This window comes from Quercus lobata, chromosome 6 (assembly GCF_001633185.2).
Source record: "Quercus lobata isolate SW786 chromosome 6, ValleyOak3.0 Primary Assembly, whole genome shotgun sequence".
Lineage (NCBI taxonomy): Eukaryota > Viridiplantae > Streptophyta > Magnoliopsida > Fagales > Fagaceae > Quercus > Quercus lobata.
In genome coordinates this window covers 26,911,175-26,925,040 of record NC_044909.1, presented here as the reverse complement: position 1 = coordinate 26,925,040, position 13,866 = coordinate 26,911,175, and the positions used below count along the sequence as shown (strand labels likewise).

Sequence of the window (13,866 nt, the reverse complement as noted above, 5' to 3'; positions counted from 1 at the left end):
ATAATTTATCTTTTTAATTCATCCTCAATTTTAGAACTTGCTCCAATCATATTCATACATAAAGAACAACATTGAGATTGAATAAAAATTTAATATGCAATAGGACTCAGAAGGCTAATTACAAAACTCATTCACAATATGTTATTTGCAAAAAAAAAAAAAAATATATATATATATATATATATACATTTTATATATTCATGAAGACAAGATTAACTACGACATAAAGATGCAACAACTTTGCTCAATGATTTGATTATACAATAGCAACAATAAGAGGCAAAAACAATGTCATAGCCCTGACTCATGACAAGTCTATTCCATAGTCCATACTTCAACATTTTTTTTCCTAGAGCCAAAACTGATTCTTGCATTCCTTAAGGCCAAAACTACAATTGATCAGTTGGAATAAAAAAAGAGTTATTAATTAGACATGGTGTAGGAGGTTTTGGCAGGGCACAATCCAAGAGCTCCCTGACTTATCATTCCAAGGGTCCAATAGGAGCATAGTAAACTTGAGAGAGCTCTTGCAATCTGGTGCATTTCTCAATCTAACAAATCACCTTCAAGACTGTATAACATGCATATAAAATAACTTAACATCATTTCAAAGTTTCTAACAGATAATTTCACAATATTGCTAAAAGGCAGTGAAGGAACAATATTGCTAAAAGCCTTAAAGTAGAACTGTCAATATGTTGAACCATAAAGAGATGGAAGAGATCCTATGATTTTACCCTTAGATGCAAATTGCATATGTTTTCAAAGCAATCCAGATGTAATCGGCATCAATTGGATATCTCCATATGTACGAGCTTCTCACCATAGCTTAAAATTGACTTGATTGTTCTTGTGCTGCAGGAACGAAGATATCAAAGTCACCACACCACTTCTTGATCAAGTGAAAACATTGATAGATAGAAGTATAGAACTACCATGCTCATCTTTGAGTTCAAAGAGCAAAATAGCATAGCAGTTTAAAAAAAAAAAAAGAAAAAAAGAAAATCCTTTTTGAATTCAAAAAAACTATGTTGGAACAGTTGTTTCGTTCTTTTTCAGATATGGAGTTGCTTAGCAAAAACATACAGCGTTCAAGATCTTAGGCAATAGCAAGAACTGACAATACATTACACAAAGTTTAACAAGACTTATCTCTCAACAACAATAAACAATAACTTATCATTATTGTTAGAATAATGGTTATATGCTTAAATTCACCAGGTTTTTTTTACAGATTAAGCTTTTGGGACAAGTGGTAAATTATCAATTATTATACCTAAACCCTCTTAACAGACTAGTAGGACAACTAGGAAAACAAGATTACAGCCTAAGATTTCCTTTTGGGAAAGGACAGAGTAAATGGAATCCTATGAAGAGTAAGAGTATCTTGATATGAACAAAGTTCTCCACTCCGTCTGCATTTTTATCACTTACAAGGCCAATAAAAAATAAGACAGCTACAACCACATAACATACAGGTACAGCCTCATATTACATCCATGCAACAAGTTGTTAGAGGTCACTGTAAATCGGTAAGCATCTGGGTCATTATCCACTGTCAATTCTAATCCAAGAGAGAAGAGGTTTTACTTGTCAACTATAAACAGAGAGTATTTATCTTGCCAGCAGGGCCGTGAGCATGTTACACTTAGTGGACAAAAACCACTCCAAAAGGAACTTAAGAAACCAGTGAGGAACTAAAGCAACACAAAACACACAAATGAAGTGAGAGTATCATTCCTTACTAAATCAAACTGTTTCCCCGACTACCAAACAGACCAAAAATATTATTTTAATTTAAATATTTTTTAAATGCTGATATGGCATTTAAAAAATGTTAAGTATATATTTTTTATTATTATTTTATTAGCTACATCAGCATACAGTGCATTTCGTTTGCCACCTCAGCATTTTCTGTCACTGGGTTGACGGCATGGACTATTCTAAAAACGATTTTTAAAAATCATGGACTGACCTAGGAGCTAAATCAATTTAAAAACCAAATTGAAAATAGATCCAAAATGTTAGGACCAAAAGTGCACTTTTGTCACATACAATCAACAATTCAATGGGGGGCAAACCCCAATGATAGTCTAGAACACTAAATTTTCTAGAAGGTAGTGCCTGGCTATGGCTGAATGCCCACTCAGTCAATCACATATCACAAAAGCCATCTAGAGTAGGCCTAAAAGCCGAAACAATAGTATTATTGTCTAAGTGCAGAACAAGTCCATCAAGAGCTCTAAAGAAGCGAAAAAAGAATACTTGAACTTGAATCATCCTCTCCATCACCTTGATTACCAATATACCATGTTCTTCAACTTGAATCAAACCATTTCTTCTCATAGATGCATTAACATTACTGGTACCTACATTTTTTATGTCTCGTCACTTGATTTACAAAGAGAATTATGGCCAATTTACTCGGGTGATCAACGAGTGATGAAAGCCACTAGGATAGTTACAAGAACTGGTGTTAAAAACGGATAATTAAAAGAGGTGAATCAATGAACTACAGTATGTTAGATCGCCTAAGGTTTTTTTTTTTTTTTTGAAGCCAATCGCCTAAGTTATTAAAAGACTTTCTTTCTGCATTCAGAACCTAGTAATCTCATTTTTTTCCTTCTACATAATTATATGGTACTCCTACATAAATGGTCACTGCATATAAAGAAACTTTCAATGTTAACACTTGGACCCCATACAAAAGGCTATCACAATCCCACTATTGATATAAGAAACCACCAATAATCACCAAAGTAGGGATTCTCTTATACATTGCAGCTTCATTCTTCATCCTTCAGTTGGTGTTCATTAACGAGAGGGAAAAAAGAAAAACTCAAATCCAAAATTTAACCAAAACAGAACAGCATTTGAGTTCATCAATCTTTAGTCTGATCACCATTGAAATGCACTCCCCTTAAGTTAAGTGTTGTATCCATGCCTAAGGTGAGACACCTTAAGGGCCTTAACTTGAAGCAGCTGCAGCAAAAGTTCCCTGCAACAAACAAATTTTAAAATCATAAGAACCCCAGGTTACATAAACCATTAATTTTCCATATTACATTCTACTACAATTATATACTACCAATTTCTTGAACAATTTCAAGCTAAACCCATGTACCCATTTCACATATAAATATCATTTCACCTATCGCTTCCACCATCCCTCCATATAAAATATGAGGAAAATAGCATAAAAATTTCCAAATTTTAAGTAGAGAAGCAACATACAATCCAACATTGATAAAACCCACTTGCTGAAAATTGAGAATCACTTACTTTTCAGTTTACATGAGCTAGCAAAAAAGAAAATGTTACTGTAATTTCAAGAAGAGTATCTGAGGAAGAGCGTTGCTGCTACAAATAGTGTGAGACTGGAGAGGCTAATGCAAGAGAACAAAATCACTTCACCTGATATATATACTTTAATTTCAAGTCCCAAATTTAATTTTTGTTTCATTTGTAATTTCCATTAATTTATATGAAACAATCAAGCTCACATAAACCCCTACCCCTAAAATTATCGTCAAGAAATTTAAAACCCATCAAAAATCCTACCAAACAACCAAAACCCATTAGAGCACTAGCCATATCTCTCTTAGGCATTTCAACAAACATCTGTACAGCATACTCAAGACTAGTTTGATCAAATCAAAATTTAATCTCAACCAACTCTACCATATCCACCACAGACCTTGAAACATTTGGATAATTGTAACTAGCAAGCTTTATACATTGGGTAAGCCCGAAAATTAAGCCAAACCAAAAAATTGCAACAAAAAATGCACAGGGAGGATTGGAAAAACAGAGTAGAAAGAAAGAAAAGAAAAAACATAACAGCAGCAAGACGGCGGCGAGACAAAGACTCCGGTACCCGAAAGAAGGTTGCTGATGGTGGTTCTTTGATCGGCCCTCTCTCTCTCTCTCTCTCTCTCTCTCTCTAAAGCTAGCTTTTTCTCTCCCTCTCGAGTCTTGACATTTTTTTTTTTTTGTTGAGGATTCGAGAGAGCTAGCTTTTTCTCTCCCTCTCGAGTCTTGACATTTTTTTTTTTTTGTTGAGGATTCGAGAGAGCTAGCTTTTTCTCTCCCTCTCGAGTCTTGACATTTTTTTTTTTTGTTGAGGATTCGAGAGAGAGAGAGAGAGAGAGAGAGAGAGAGCTCAGATGAGTTTGTGTGTGAATAAGTTTGTAAATGTGTTTTTTAACCAAAAAAAAAAAAGTGTAAATGTGTTTAAAATATACAAAAGATTACTTGAAATACCCTACCAAATGGGCTGGTAGGGTAAAATTTAACCGGCTGTCTGATAATGTATTTTAAACATTAGTGTTTAAATAATATTATATATATTTTTATATAATTTTTTACTCATATGTATTTATAAAAAATACAAACAATATTATCTCTTATAAAAAGAAAAAAAAAAGAACAATATTACCTAAATCACGTGAGTTAATTATTAGTTTTTTAACACCAAACTAATAGAGATATTGATTTGGTAGTTGTGTACGTAGGTTACGTAGTAAATTGATCGATATAAAAGTTGGGAGTGTATGGGTTTTTATTTTTAATTTTTAATTTTTTTTTATGGTTAAATTCCAAATTTTGAGTTTAATTAACCGGTTCGGTCTTTTTTTTTTTTTTTTTGATAAATTCGGTCCAATTTTTAAAAGAATTGTTGAAGCTGGAAAGTTGAAACAGATCATTCTAGCTCTCTGCCTCTCAGAAGAAGCAAAAGCAATGGCGGCAAACTCTGAGAGTGAGGTGAGCTTAAACCAAATACGCAAATATGCCTAATTTCATTTCCAGCTATTTTCTGTGTTTTATTTATCAACTTTATAATGAAAACGTTGTTCTTCATTCAGAAACAAACGTTTCGCTTATTCTCAACCTCCACCAGTTTGGGTCTAGGGTTTCTTGATTCTTCAGAAAACCCTCTCCCTCCTACACCTCCACCTCCATATCTCGAAGTAATTTCCACTCAGGTACTATTACTAATTCTTATTTTATTTATTTATTTTGCTGTTTGATTGAGATTTTTTTTTTTTTTGGGTGTGAATTCAATAGATTTCTTCGTCTGTGAAATACACTGTGGAGCCAGTGAACTTGGGGGAACTTACTTTGCTCAAGGTAACTTTTTCCTTTCTCTCTGTTTGTTTACCGAGAAAATGTCATGCTTATGTGGTTTTTGTTTATGTGCCTTTGATTTCTGGCCAAGAATTAAAATGTTGAATCTTTTTATGTATCTGAAGAATCAATTTCTGAAATAACTAAAGACTCAGATTTTTTTTTTTTTTTTTCCTACTCTTCACATGTCCTTGGAAGCTTCATTAGAAATTATCTTAGAAATTAATAGTTTCTTGAATTTTAAGTTAGTTTAACTTAGATGACCAACCAAGTCTTGTTTCTCTTTTAGGGCCGCGTTAATACGCAAGAGGTTTTTGGTTTATCAAACTCTGATTTAGTCCCAGGGAAATATGAAGGTGTGTAAGAATTCTCCTTTCTTTGCTTCTTTATATACCTTATTACATTAAATTCAGATATAGTTTTCATATTCCTATAAACTAAATGATGATTGTTTTGGTTATGTTGCAATGGTTGACAATTGACATATATATGAAATTGTGAATCCATGTGCTTGCTTTTGGGGTTCAGGGGGACTGAAGTTATGGGAAGGTTCACTGGATCTTGTTAAAGCGCTTCACATGGAGATTAAAAATGGCAATTTGTCACTCAGGGGAAAGCGAGTTTTAGAGGTGGGCTTTTGATTTTCAGGTGATTCTGTACTATTTAAGAATGCATACTCATGTCAATACTTGGGATGATTGTATCTCATTGGTTTTCATCTTTTATTGGAAAAGGAACAAGACTCTAGCTAATTAATGTTAGGGTTTATGTCCTAAAATCCAATTTATTGGCATGTTATAAATAATTAAATTGTTTAATTATATGAGACTATCTGTAAATGAACTAATAGGATATTATCATAGTCTTTGAGATGCATTGTTTGTGATTTAGTTACAGAAGATATAAATCACAAATTCCTTGTAAACTCAAAATGTAGTTCGTAGTTGGTGATGAAATTAGGTATTTCATCTGCGAAGACTACATATCAACTAAGATAGTTTGTCTTGATCATAGAAGTGTCTTAAGTGTGTAAGATATATTGAATCGGACCGCTGTGTGATTAATTATTCAATTAACAACTATAATCTGAATAATAAATCTCACGACTTCTAATTTCATAGATTCTCAATCCTGAGAGTAATTCATTTATGAAATGTAGTTTACTTTGATATAGTGAGATCTAATTTAATGGTCAAAATCTCAGTATGTTGGGTAACCGCACATAGTGTTGAGGGAGCACATATTCTCAAAATAGAATCCATAATCTCTTTCTATAGAGACACGAAATATCTCATTGAAATAAGTTTAATGAGAATTAGTTATTCAGGGCCGGCCACTTTAGTAAAGAGTTACTAAAGTTTATATTTAATGAAATTAGATTTCATAAATATGAATAAATAAAATATTAAACTGGAGACTTGAGGAATAAAATAGTTGTTTACAAAGTGACAGTTTAATTATGACTTTGTTCACTATGAATATTTCATGGGGTCAAATGATATTATATTAGAGTCTTGGGATATAATTTATTAATAAGGCCTAGAGTGCAATTATATTTCCATAATGGTACTTGTTATATAATTAATGGTAACTTTGAGCTTGTTAAGAGTTGACGGATAAGTCTGAAACCCATTATGGCTAGAGCCTTATTAGTCCTTTTGGTCCCATTCCAAGCCACATAAAGCCCAATTGGGTTGGCCCAAAAAACTAACCCAATTAGATAATCAGTTGTTAATTTAATAAGAGTTATTAAATAAAGTAACTGCCAAGGTTGTTAAAATGTATGTATGATTAAAAGAAGAGAAAAACAATTTTTCTCTAGTGTCTTTTGTATACAATTCTTTTGAAAAACCAACGTACGTAAGAATTGATTGAGGGACCACTCATGTTGGGCACTATGTGGAATTGGGATGAAGATTGAAGGTATTCTCAAGTCTTTTCTTTGAATTTCACTGCATCAAGGCACGCTTTTTGTTCTTTGTTCTAGAATTCAAGGTTATATGTTATCTCTCATAATTGAAGTAGATCCTCGTGTTGCTTCCATTGCGGGTTTTGTATGAGATGCAAAACCAATTTTCCAACAATTAACTCAACACTCTGATCAAACAAAACATAGATATAACCCAACCATAGCAAAAAAACACATATAACCTAAATCAAACCCATGCATGACTGACATGTGTGACCAATCCATATAAAAAATAATAGTAAACAACAAGATTAGATGAGATCTTTCATTTTCTTGTCAAGTCCATCAACTTAACATTATCTTCTCAGCCACACATTTCTCACATATTCCCAAACACGGTCATGTTGAGGATAAAAAGAATTGCCCACCTCAATAAGCTTAGGCTTGACGAACTTCTCCAACTTCTCTTTCACTTGTAAGATGAGTGATAAATCCATGAAGGGGAGCTAGTGCGTGATGGCCAAAGGACTTGGTGTTTGAGAAATGAGAGGATTAGAGTGAGATTTGAGACAGAGAGATTACAAGAGAGATGAGAAAAGGCACCAAAGAGAGGTTAACTGCATACCAGCCGAATCTTGCATTTCAACCGAAATTCACTGAAACGACTTGGAACATTTGAAACACACCGAAATAGTCTAAAATTTGATCCGAGGTGGAACATGGGGTTTCTCTTTCTATTTTGCATACAGTACAAATTTTTCCAGCCGTCTCGGCTGGAATAGAACTGTATTCATAACGATGCCCCTCCCCAAACTCTTGAATTATCAAAAGTTTTGAGCATAATAATTATTTTTCATAAGTTTATTATATTGACGACAATGACAATTACTTTTATGGAAAATGGAGGGAGGAGGTGTGCATTAGTAGTATATGTGGTAAATACAGAGAAATGAATTAGCATGTTAATATTATGTAGGGTTTGTGAAATATCCTCAAGGCATTTGGCCATGCCAGCAATCAGTAAAAATAAGTTAAGTAACACAATTTTTGCTCTCTCTCTCTCTCTCTCCCTCTCTCAAACACACCCATATGTAACTGCCAACACACTGCCGCACCAAACAGCTGAAACTTGTAAATTAGAATCCTAGAAATTGCAATTAGCTCTAGCTCAAATGGTGCCTCCTCTTGTAAGAGCAAGGTGGATGGTAATGTTTTGGGGTTCAAGATCCATCAGTTGCATTTGAAACTTACTGAAGAAAAAAAAAAAAAAAGGTAATTACCTCAATCACCCTCAAGCGAGAAACCCACATCCTCTTAGTAGACACACCATTAAAACATCATCACAAACCTTTGTCATTCTCACCAGAAACCCATGGGTTCCTTATCATGATTGAAACTTCTGATGTCCCTAAGCTTCCAAATTCCTTTCACATCATCTTGACACTACCATTTATACATACCAATCATGTGCAACTTGTTCACAACTTCCTAACTTCAAATGAAAATTAAGAAACTTTGGTCCCCAATTGTGCAGCCTCAAAGGACCCCCTTGAAATACTTGATTTTTGATCCCCTAATCACCAAAAAAATTACATTTGTTGTAGGGGAAATTAATTGCATGCCCATTTTTTGCGGCAAAATGCACTTTTCCTATGGTACTCTGTACTTTTAGTGTGGATTTGTAGGAGTTTCATGTTGTCTAGATTATATCCTATAGGTGGAATATTCTCAAATCCATTTGAATTTTGTACACTAATAAAACTTGCTTTTGATTTTAACAACATAGGTATAGAAGTTCAATAAATCTTAAATTTGAATATAATATCTAATTATGTAATGATTAAATTCCAGAATTTGATTAAAATTTGGTGAACCAAAAGAATTGACCGCTGAGCCATATGAGGTAGGAAACCCTCAAGTACAGCTGGCTCAAAGGGAAGGAGTTTACTTGCTATTGTAGGTGTTGTTGCTTTGTGGTATTTTATGTACATTTTTGAAATCACGTTGGAGTAATTCCTGTTAATTATTTATTTTCAGAAAATTGAGACTAGAAATTAAGACAGTATCTTTTATCTCTTGCCGTTTCCTTCCTCATTTCCCCTAACTGAGCTGCCTCTAATTTTTTCAGCTTGGATGTGGTCATGGACTTCCTGGGATCTTTGCATGCCTTGAGGTGAAGTTTTGCTTCAGTTGCTGTATATTAGAAAAATCTACAGGTCTGTTAAGCTTCTCTGTTTGTTGTGTCAGGGTGCAGCTGCTGTGCATTTCCAGGACTTCAATGCTGAGGTCCTACGTTGTCTAACCATTCCCAATGTAAATGCCAATCTTTCAGAAAATATTCAACCCTTGGAAACAAATGAGATGAATGCTGGTGGTGAAGTTCGTTTCTTTGCTGGTGACTGGAGTGAAATCCATAAACTTCTTCCACGTGTACAAAGCAATGGGAAGAATCTAAACTGTAGCTCAGGTCACAGTCAAGTTGCTAGTTATGATATTATTTTAATGGCAGAGACGGTTTACTCAATCTCCACTCTCCAAAGCCTTTATGAACTTATAAAGATGGTATCTGTTTATAGAGCTGTTTATAGAGTTATTGAGCATCTATTTTTGGCATTTTGAATTCTGGCTTGAGCTCTAAAGGGTTTTTTCATTTACAGTGCACAAGCAGTCCTCATGGAGTTGTTTACATGGCAGCAAAGAAGCATTATTTTGGGGTAGGTGGGGGAACCCGGCGGTTCCTATCTTTAGTAGAGAAAGATGGTGAGCTAGTCCTCCTGAATATGCTTACAGAAAATGCAAAGGAACTATGTCATACAAAAAGTTGCATGCTTTTTCTTTGTGTCTCTGAACTCTTTGGTTTCGTATTTTTTGCTAATTAATTAATTGGAAGGAGGAACGGATGAAAGTCTAAAATTAATTATCCTTACCTCATTTTAAATCTTTGTTCTCCTTCTAGTAAGGATGGACCAATGGAGATTAACTCTGGGCTATTTATCACAACATACCACATTAATGCACATTAATGCATGGATAGGCTTTATCATTGTAAATTAAAGATCTCAAAAACTTTAGCATTTAGCATCTCAAAAACTTACTTTATTTGTTTTAACATCTCATTTTACAATATACTCAACATCAAAGGTTTTATATTTTTTATCACTTCATTAAAATATATATATATATATATATATATTTTTTATTCTCAATCTCATCTCCCTCTCTCTCTCAAGCCATTTATCTTTCTCTGCAAAACAGAGCTCCTCTGTTTTTTACTCTGTCTCATAAGTTCTTCTGAGTTAAGACTAGGCTCTGTTCCAACGCAAACCCACAGTCACCTTCAGCCAACCCAACCCACAACAAACCCAACCCAGCAAACCCACAGTCACCACCAGCCACATTCACCCACCCACCTGCCACCACTGTACACCCCAACCCAAAATCAACCCACCACTAGCCACCACCACTACAAAACAACCACCAAATCACAAAACCCAGCCATCAAACAACCAATCACAAAGCAATTACCAAAACCCAGCCATCACAAATCACCAATTACAAAACAACCATCAAAACCCATCCATTACAAATCACCAAAAAACCAATCACAAAACAAAAACTCAGCCACCAAATCACAAAAACAACCACCATCACAAACACAAAATCAAGCCATCACAAAATTTCACCCACCACCAAATCCGATCCACCACCAAAGTGTGACCCACAGTGACCACTGAAGCACTGTAACTTGCACCCATGGGAAACCAGTGAGAGAGTGAGGGACGAGCAAGAGAGGGCAAGGGCGAGAGGGTTGGAGAGAGGAAGAAATAGAAAGAACCAATGAGAAAGAAAGAAGAAGGATAGAGAAGAAAGAAACCGGTGAAAGAGTGAAGAAAATGAGAAAGAAGACAGAGAAAAGAAAGTCTGGAGAAAGAAGACAGAGAGAATATAAAAGGATTTTTTTTTTTTTTTTTTACAATCTTGCTACAGTGGGCTGCTAGAGATAGCAGTCCACTGTAGCTAGATTGCAAAATTAATAGGATTTAAGAGCATTGATGGAGTATGCTTTATAGCATTTATAGCATTTAGCATGCTAAAATTTAGCATTTATACCATTTAGCATTCTTAATGAGAATGCTCTAATAAGGCTTGTATGCTTCAATTTATTATGAATGTATTTAGCAAAAATAAAAAAATTATTATGAATGTATTGTTTATTGTACAAAAATTGTATACAGGCCAAGAGCATGAAAACTAGGACATTCTTCTGGTTACATAATCTTTATGTTGGTTACGTCCTCTTGCCAATAGGTACATAGTATTTCTATTCATGATATGTAACTTTGAGAAGAAACTCGTGTTATGCAGTACATGCTTAATGTGTCAACCTTGTCTTGGTTGGTCTACAAGCATTTATTTCATATTGGATATTTTAGGTCATATTAACTCACATTGTAAATAATACTGGTTAAATGGACCTCTTTTCCCCGCTCAGGTGTTATGGCTTCTAACCTGGTTGCTGAAGTTGCAGATGGTTCGTCCAATGTCCGAGAGGTATGGAAGCTTTCATTTAGGTAGATCTGGATTTTCAGATTTGTGGACTGAAAATTATTATCTCACGTTACATCTTTTTCAATGTTCCTTTATTTCTTTCCTGAGCCATGTATGGGCTCAAGCCCAAAAAAATGTATGGACTCACAGCCCACCATACAAGGGACCAATTTCAACTGATATTGCTTTGTGACAAAATGAATGTTTAGGTTATTGTCAATTCCCCACCCCACCTCCGCCTATTTGTTTGTTTGTTATTTTTATTTTTAGCATATCTTTTGGTTCCTTCTGTGTTTTGGAATTGTGCAACTGGACTCCGGTAGTTGACCTTGAGATGATCTCTGGTAATCTTTATCGGTCATTATGGCCCTTGTTTTCTTTTGTTATTATTTTCTCTATGTTTCAGAATCAGCCGAAATACTGGCATGTTTACCAAAAATTCAAAATTTGAAAATTAGAACCGAAGTATTAGCATTGCTTTTCCAACCATTCAAACGAACTGTTATTTCATTTTTGGAAAAGTTCCGAGACAAGGTAATTTCATAAAGGGATTCTCTACAATATGTAAATGATATTATTTAAAATAAAAAAGCCTCCATCACACCAAGCAATCTCTTCCCTTTTTATTTATTTCCTTTTTCTTCATCAAGACAGTTATTGAACCTGGGATGTCATAGGCACCCCAGAAGATGCCAATCAGTGAGCTAAAAGTAATCCTAAAATATTAGTATCTCCCTGGTTAACCAAGTAATTCTAGATTTAGTTGCTAATAGAGAAATTCTTGGCGATAAATCATATTATATTCTTAATAAATTTATCTTCAAGCTCGTATAGAAAAGGATTAGGTTGTTATAGCGATTTGAGTACCTCCAAGACAGGCTAGTAAGCATTTTGGGCCTGGTAAATTATTTCATTTTACTACGGGCAGCATGCTCAGTTTTAGCATGCCTGCTGTGATGTGCCAATATGTAGTCCAAAATTATGCTATATATCTCAAAATAATTAAGAATACATGAACATGATGGTGCAAACCGTGCAATAGCTCCCTCTCTAATCAAATTGTGGATGGTAAGATCTTACTTATTTTCAGATTTAAAGCAAAAAATACATTGATAATAACTTTGTATGTTAAATTATCACGTAAATTATGAATTCATTAATAAAAAATAAAGATAAAGAAAATATGCGTCATATGATATAGCTCGTATGTCATACATCGATGTATTCATATTAACGAAACAAATGTATTAAATTTTGACCCAATGTATCTAAAAAATTCAATAAATGCTTAATTAGCAACCAAGTACCAAAAATATTTATCAACTCATATGGAAAGTATTTTCTAAGTTCCAAATTCAAAATAAGTTAGCAAATGGAAATTAGCTAATTATAATATAAAATTCAAAAGTATGATGAATATTAAGGTGAAGTGAATATTTTAATCATTCACATTCTAAAGTTCTTATAATCATCGTCTTAATCATCATCATCTATGTAGGCATTGTATATTTTTGTAACCTAGAGCTGCAAAAGATATCAAAATACAGCTTCACACTCAACTATTCAAGTTATACCACACAACAACAATTACAAAGCATGCTAAAACAAAAAAATCAATATACAAATACAAGCATAATTGATAAAATTATATATAAATTTTTTTTTAGTAATATCAGGACACAAATTAGTATACTAATCAAAAAAATTTAACAATATTTTAACTTAAAAAGCAGCAAAGCCAACATCGAATTCTTCATTTAGAAATGATGAAGCATTCTCTCATTTTAATAAAAAGTGAATTAGAAACTAGAAAGCATTTGCCTACATTAACATAATTAAAAAAAAAAAAAAAAGTCATTCCATCACAACATAGAAAAAAAAAACCCCTTAAAGTTTCACCAAAACAAAAAATTTATCCCATAAAAAAAAAAAAAAAAAAAAAAAAAAAAAAAAAAAAACCCAAAAATTTATGTTTTGGTAGAATTGGTAGGATCCCATACAATCCTATCCTACATGATCCTACAATTTTTGTAATCCTAGTGCAATCCTAAACGTTTTGGTGAGGTGAGATTGTAAAATCATGCAATTCTACGCTCCAAATTGCGATTTTTACAGCCACAGTCCTAGCTGTTGCCTGAGAGGTTGAAATAGTTTTAGGTAGTCGACATTATTGAGTATTTTATCAGATATAAATATTAGAATATATGCATCCAATTAGTGCGCTTGAGCATTCAACGTCTATGCCATAATAGTTCATACATTTTGCAAAATTCATCATTTTA

General features: G+C 33.7%; 1 protein-coding gene and 2 long non-coding RNA genes across 8 annotated transcripts; 1 reads left to right on the top strand and 2 right to left on the bottom strand.

Moving 5' to 3' along the window:
• Window positions 1-212: 212 nt before the first annotated feature.
• On the bottom strand, window positions 213-962 carry LOC115993582. The gene is made up of 2 exons (XR_004093028.1): window positions 738-962; window positions 213-571 (listed from the first exon to the last, which is right to left on the bottom strand). It is a non-coding gene; the product is annotated as an uncharacterized LOC115993582 (long non-coding RNA).
• A 1,608-nt stretch (window positions 963-2,570) lies between these two features.
• On the bottom strand, window positions 2,571-3,987 carry LOC115993745. Its single transcript, XR_004093065.1, has 2 exons — window positions 3,842-3,987; window positions 2,571-2,998 (listed from the first exon to the last, which is right to left on the bottom strand). It is a non-coding gene; the product is annotated as an uncharacterized LOC115993745 (long non-coding RNA).
• A 665-nt stretch (window positions 3,988-4,652) lies between these two features.
• On the top strand, window positions 4,653-11,869 carry LOC115950649 (histidine protein methyltransferase 1 homolog). Of its 6 annotated transcripts, XR_004083092.1 has the most exons (10): window positions 4,655-4,764; window positions 4,866-4,985; window positions 5,068-5,130; window positions 5,417-5,483; window positions 5,656-5,756; window positions 9,165-9,209; window positions 9,284-9,598; window positions 9,694-9,796; window positions 11,272-11,344; window positions 11,529-11,620. XR_004083092.1 is itself a non-coding variant. In XM_031067874.1 (9 exons), the coding sequence occupies exons 1-9, from the start codon at window positions 4,741-4,743 to the stop codon at window positions 11,282-11,284; spliced, it is 756 nt and encodes a 251-aa protein (XP_030923734.1). In that variant the 5' UTR covers window positions 4,653-4,740; the 3' UTR covers window positions 11,285-11,344. The 6 variants fall into 6 exon arrangements, 5 of the variants coding, with proteins under 5 accessions (XP_030923734.1, XP_030923731.1, XP_030923733.1 ...); XM_031067874.1 differs by lacking the exon at window positions 11,529-11,620 and having other exon boundaries at window positions 4,653-4,764; window positions 9,284-9,503; XM_031067871.1 differs by lacking the exon at window positions 11,272-11,344 and having other exon boundaries at window positions 4,866-4,970; window positions 11,529-11,869.
• Window positions 11,870-13,866: the final 1,997 nt, after the last annotated feature.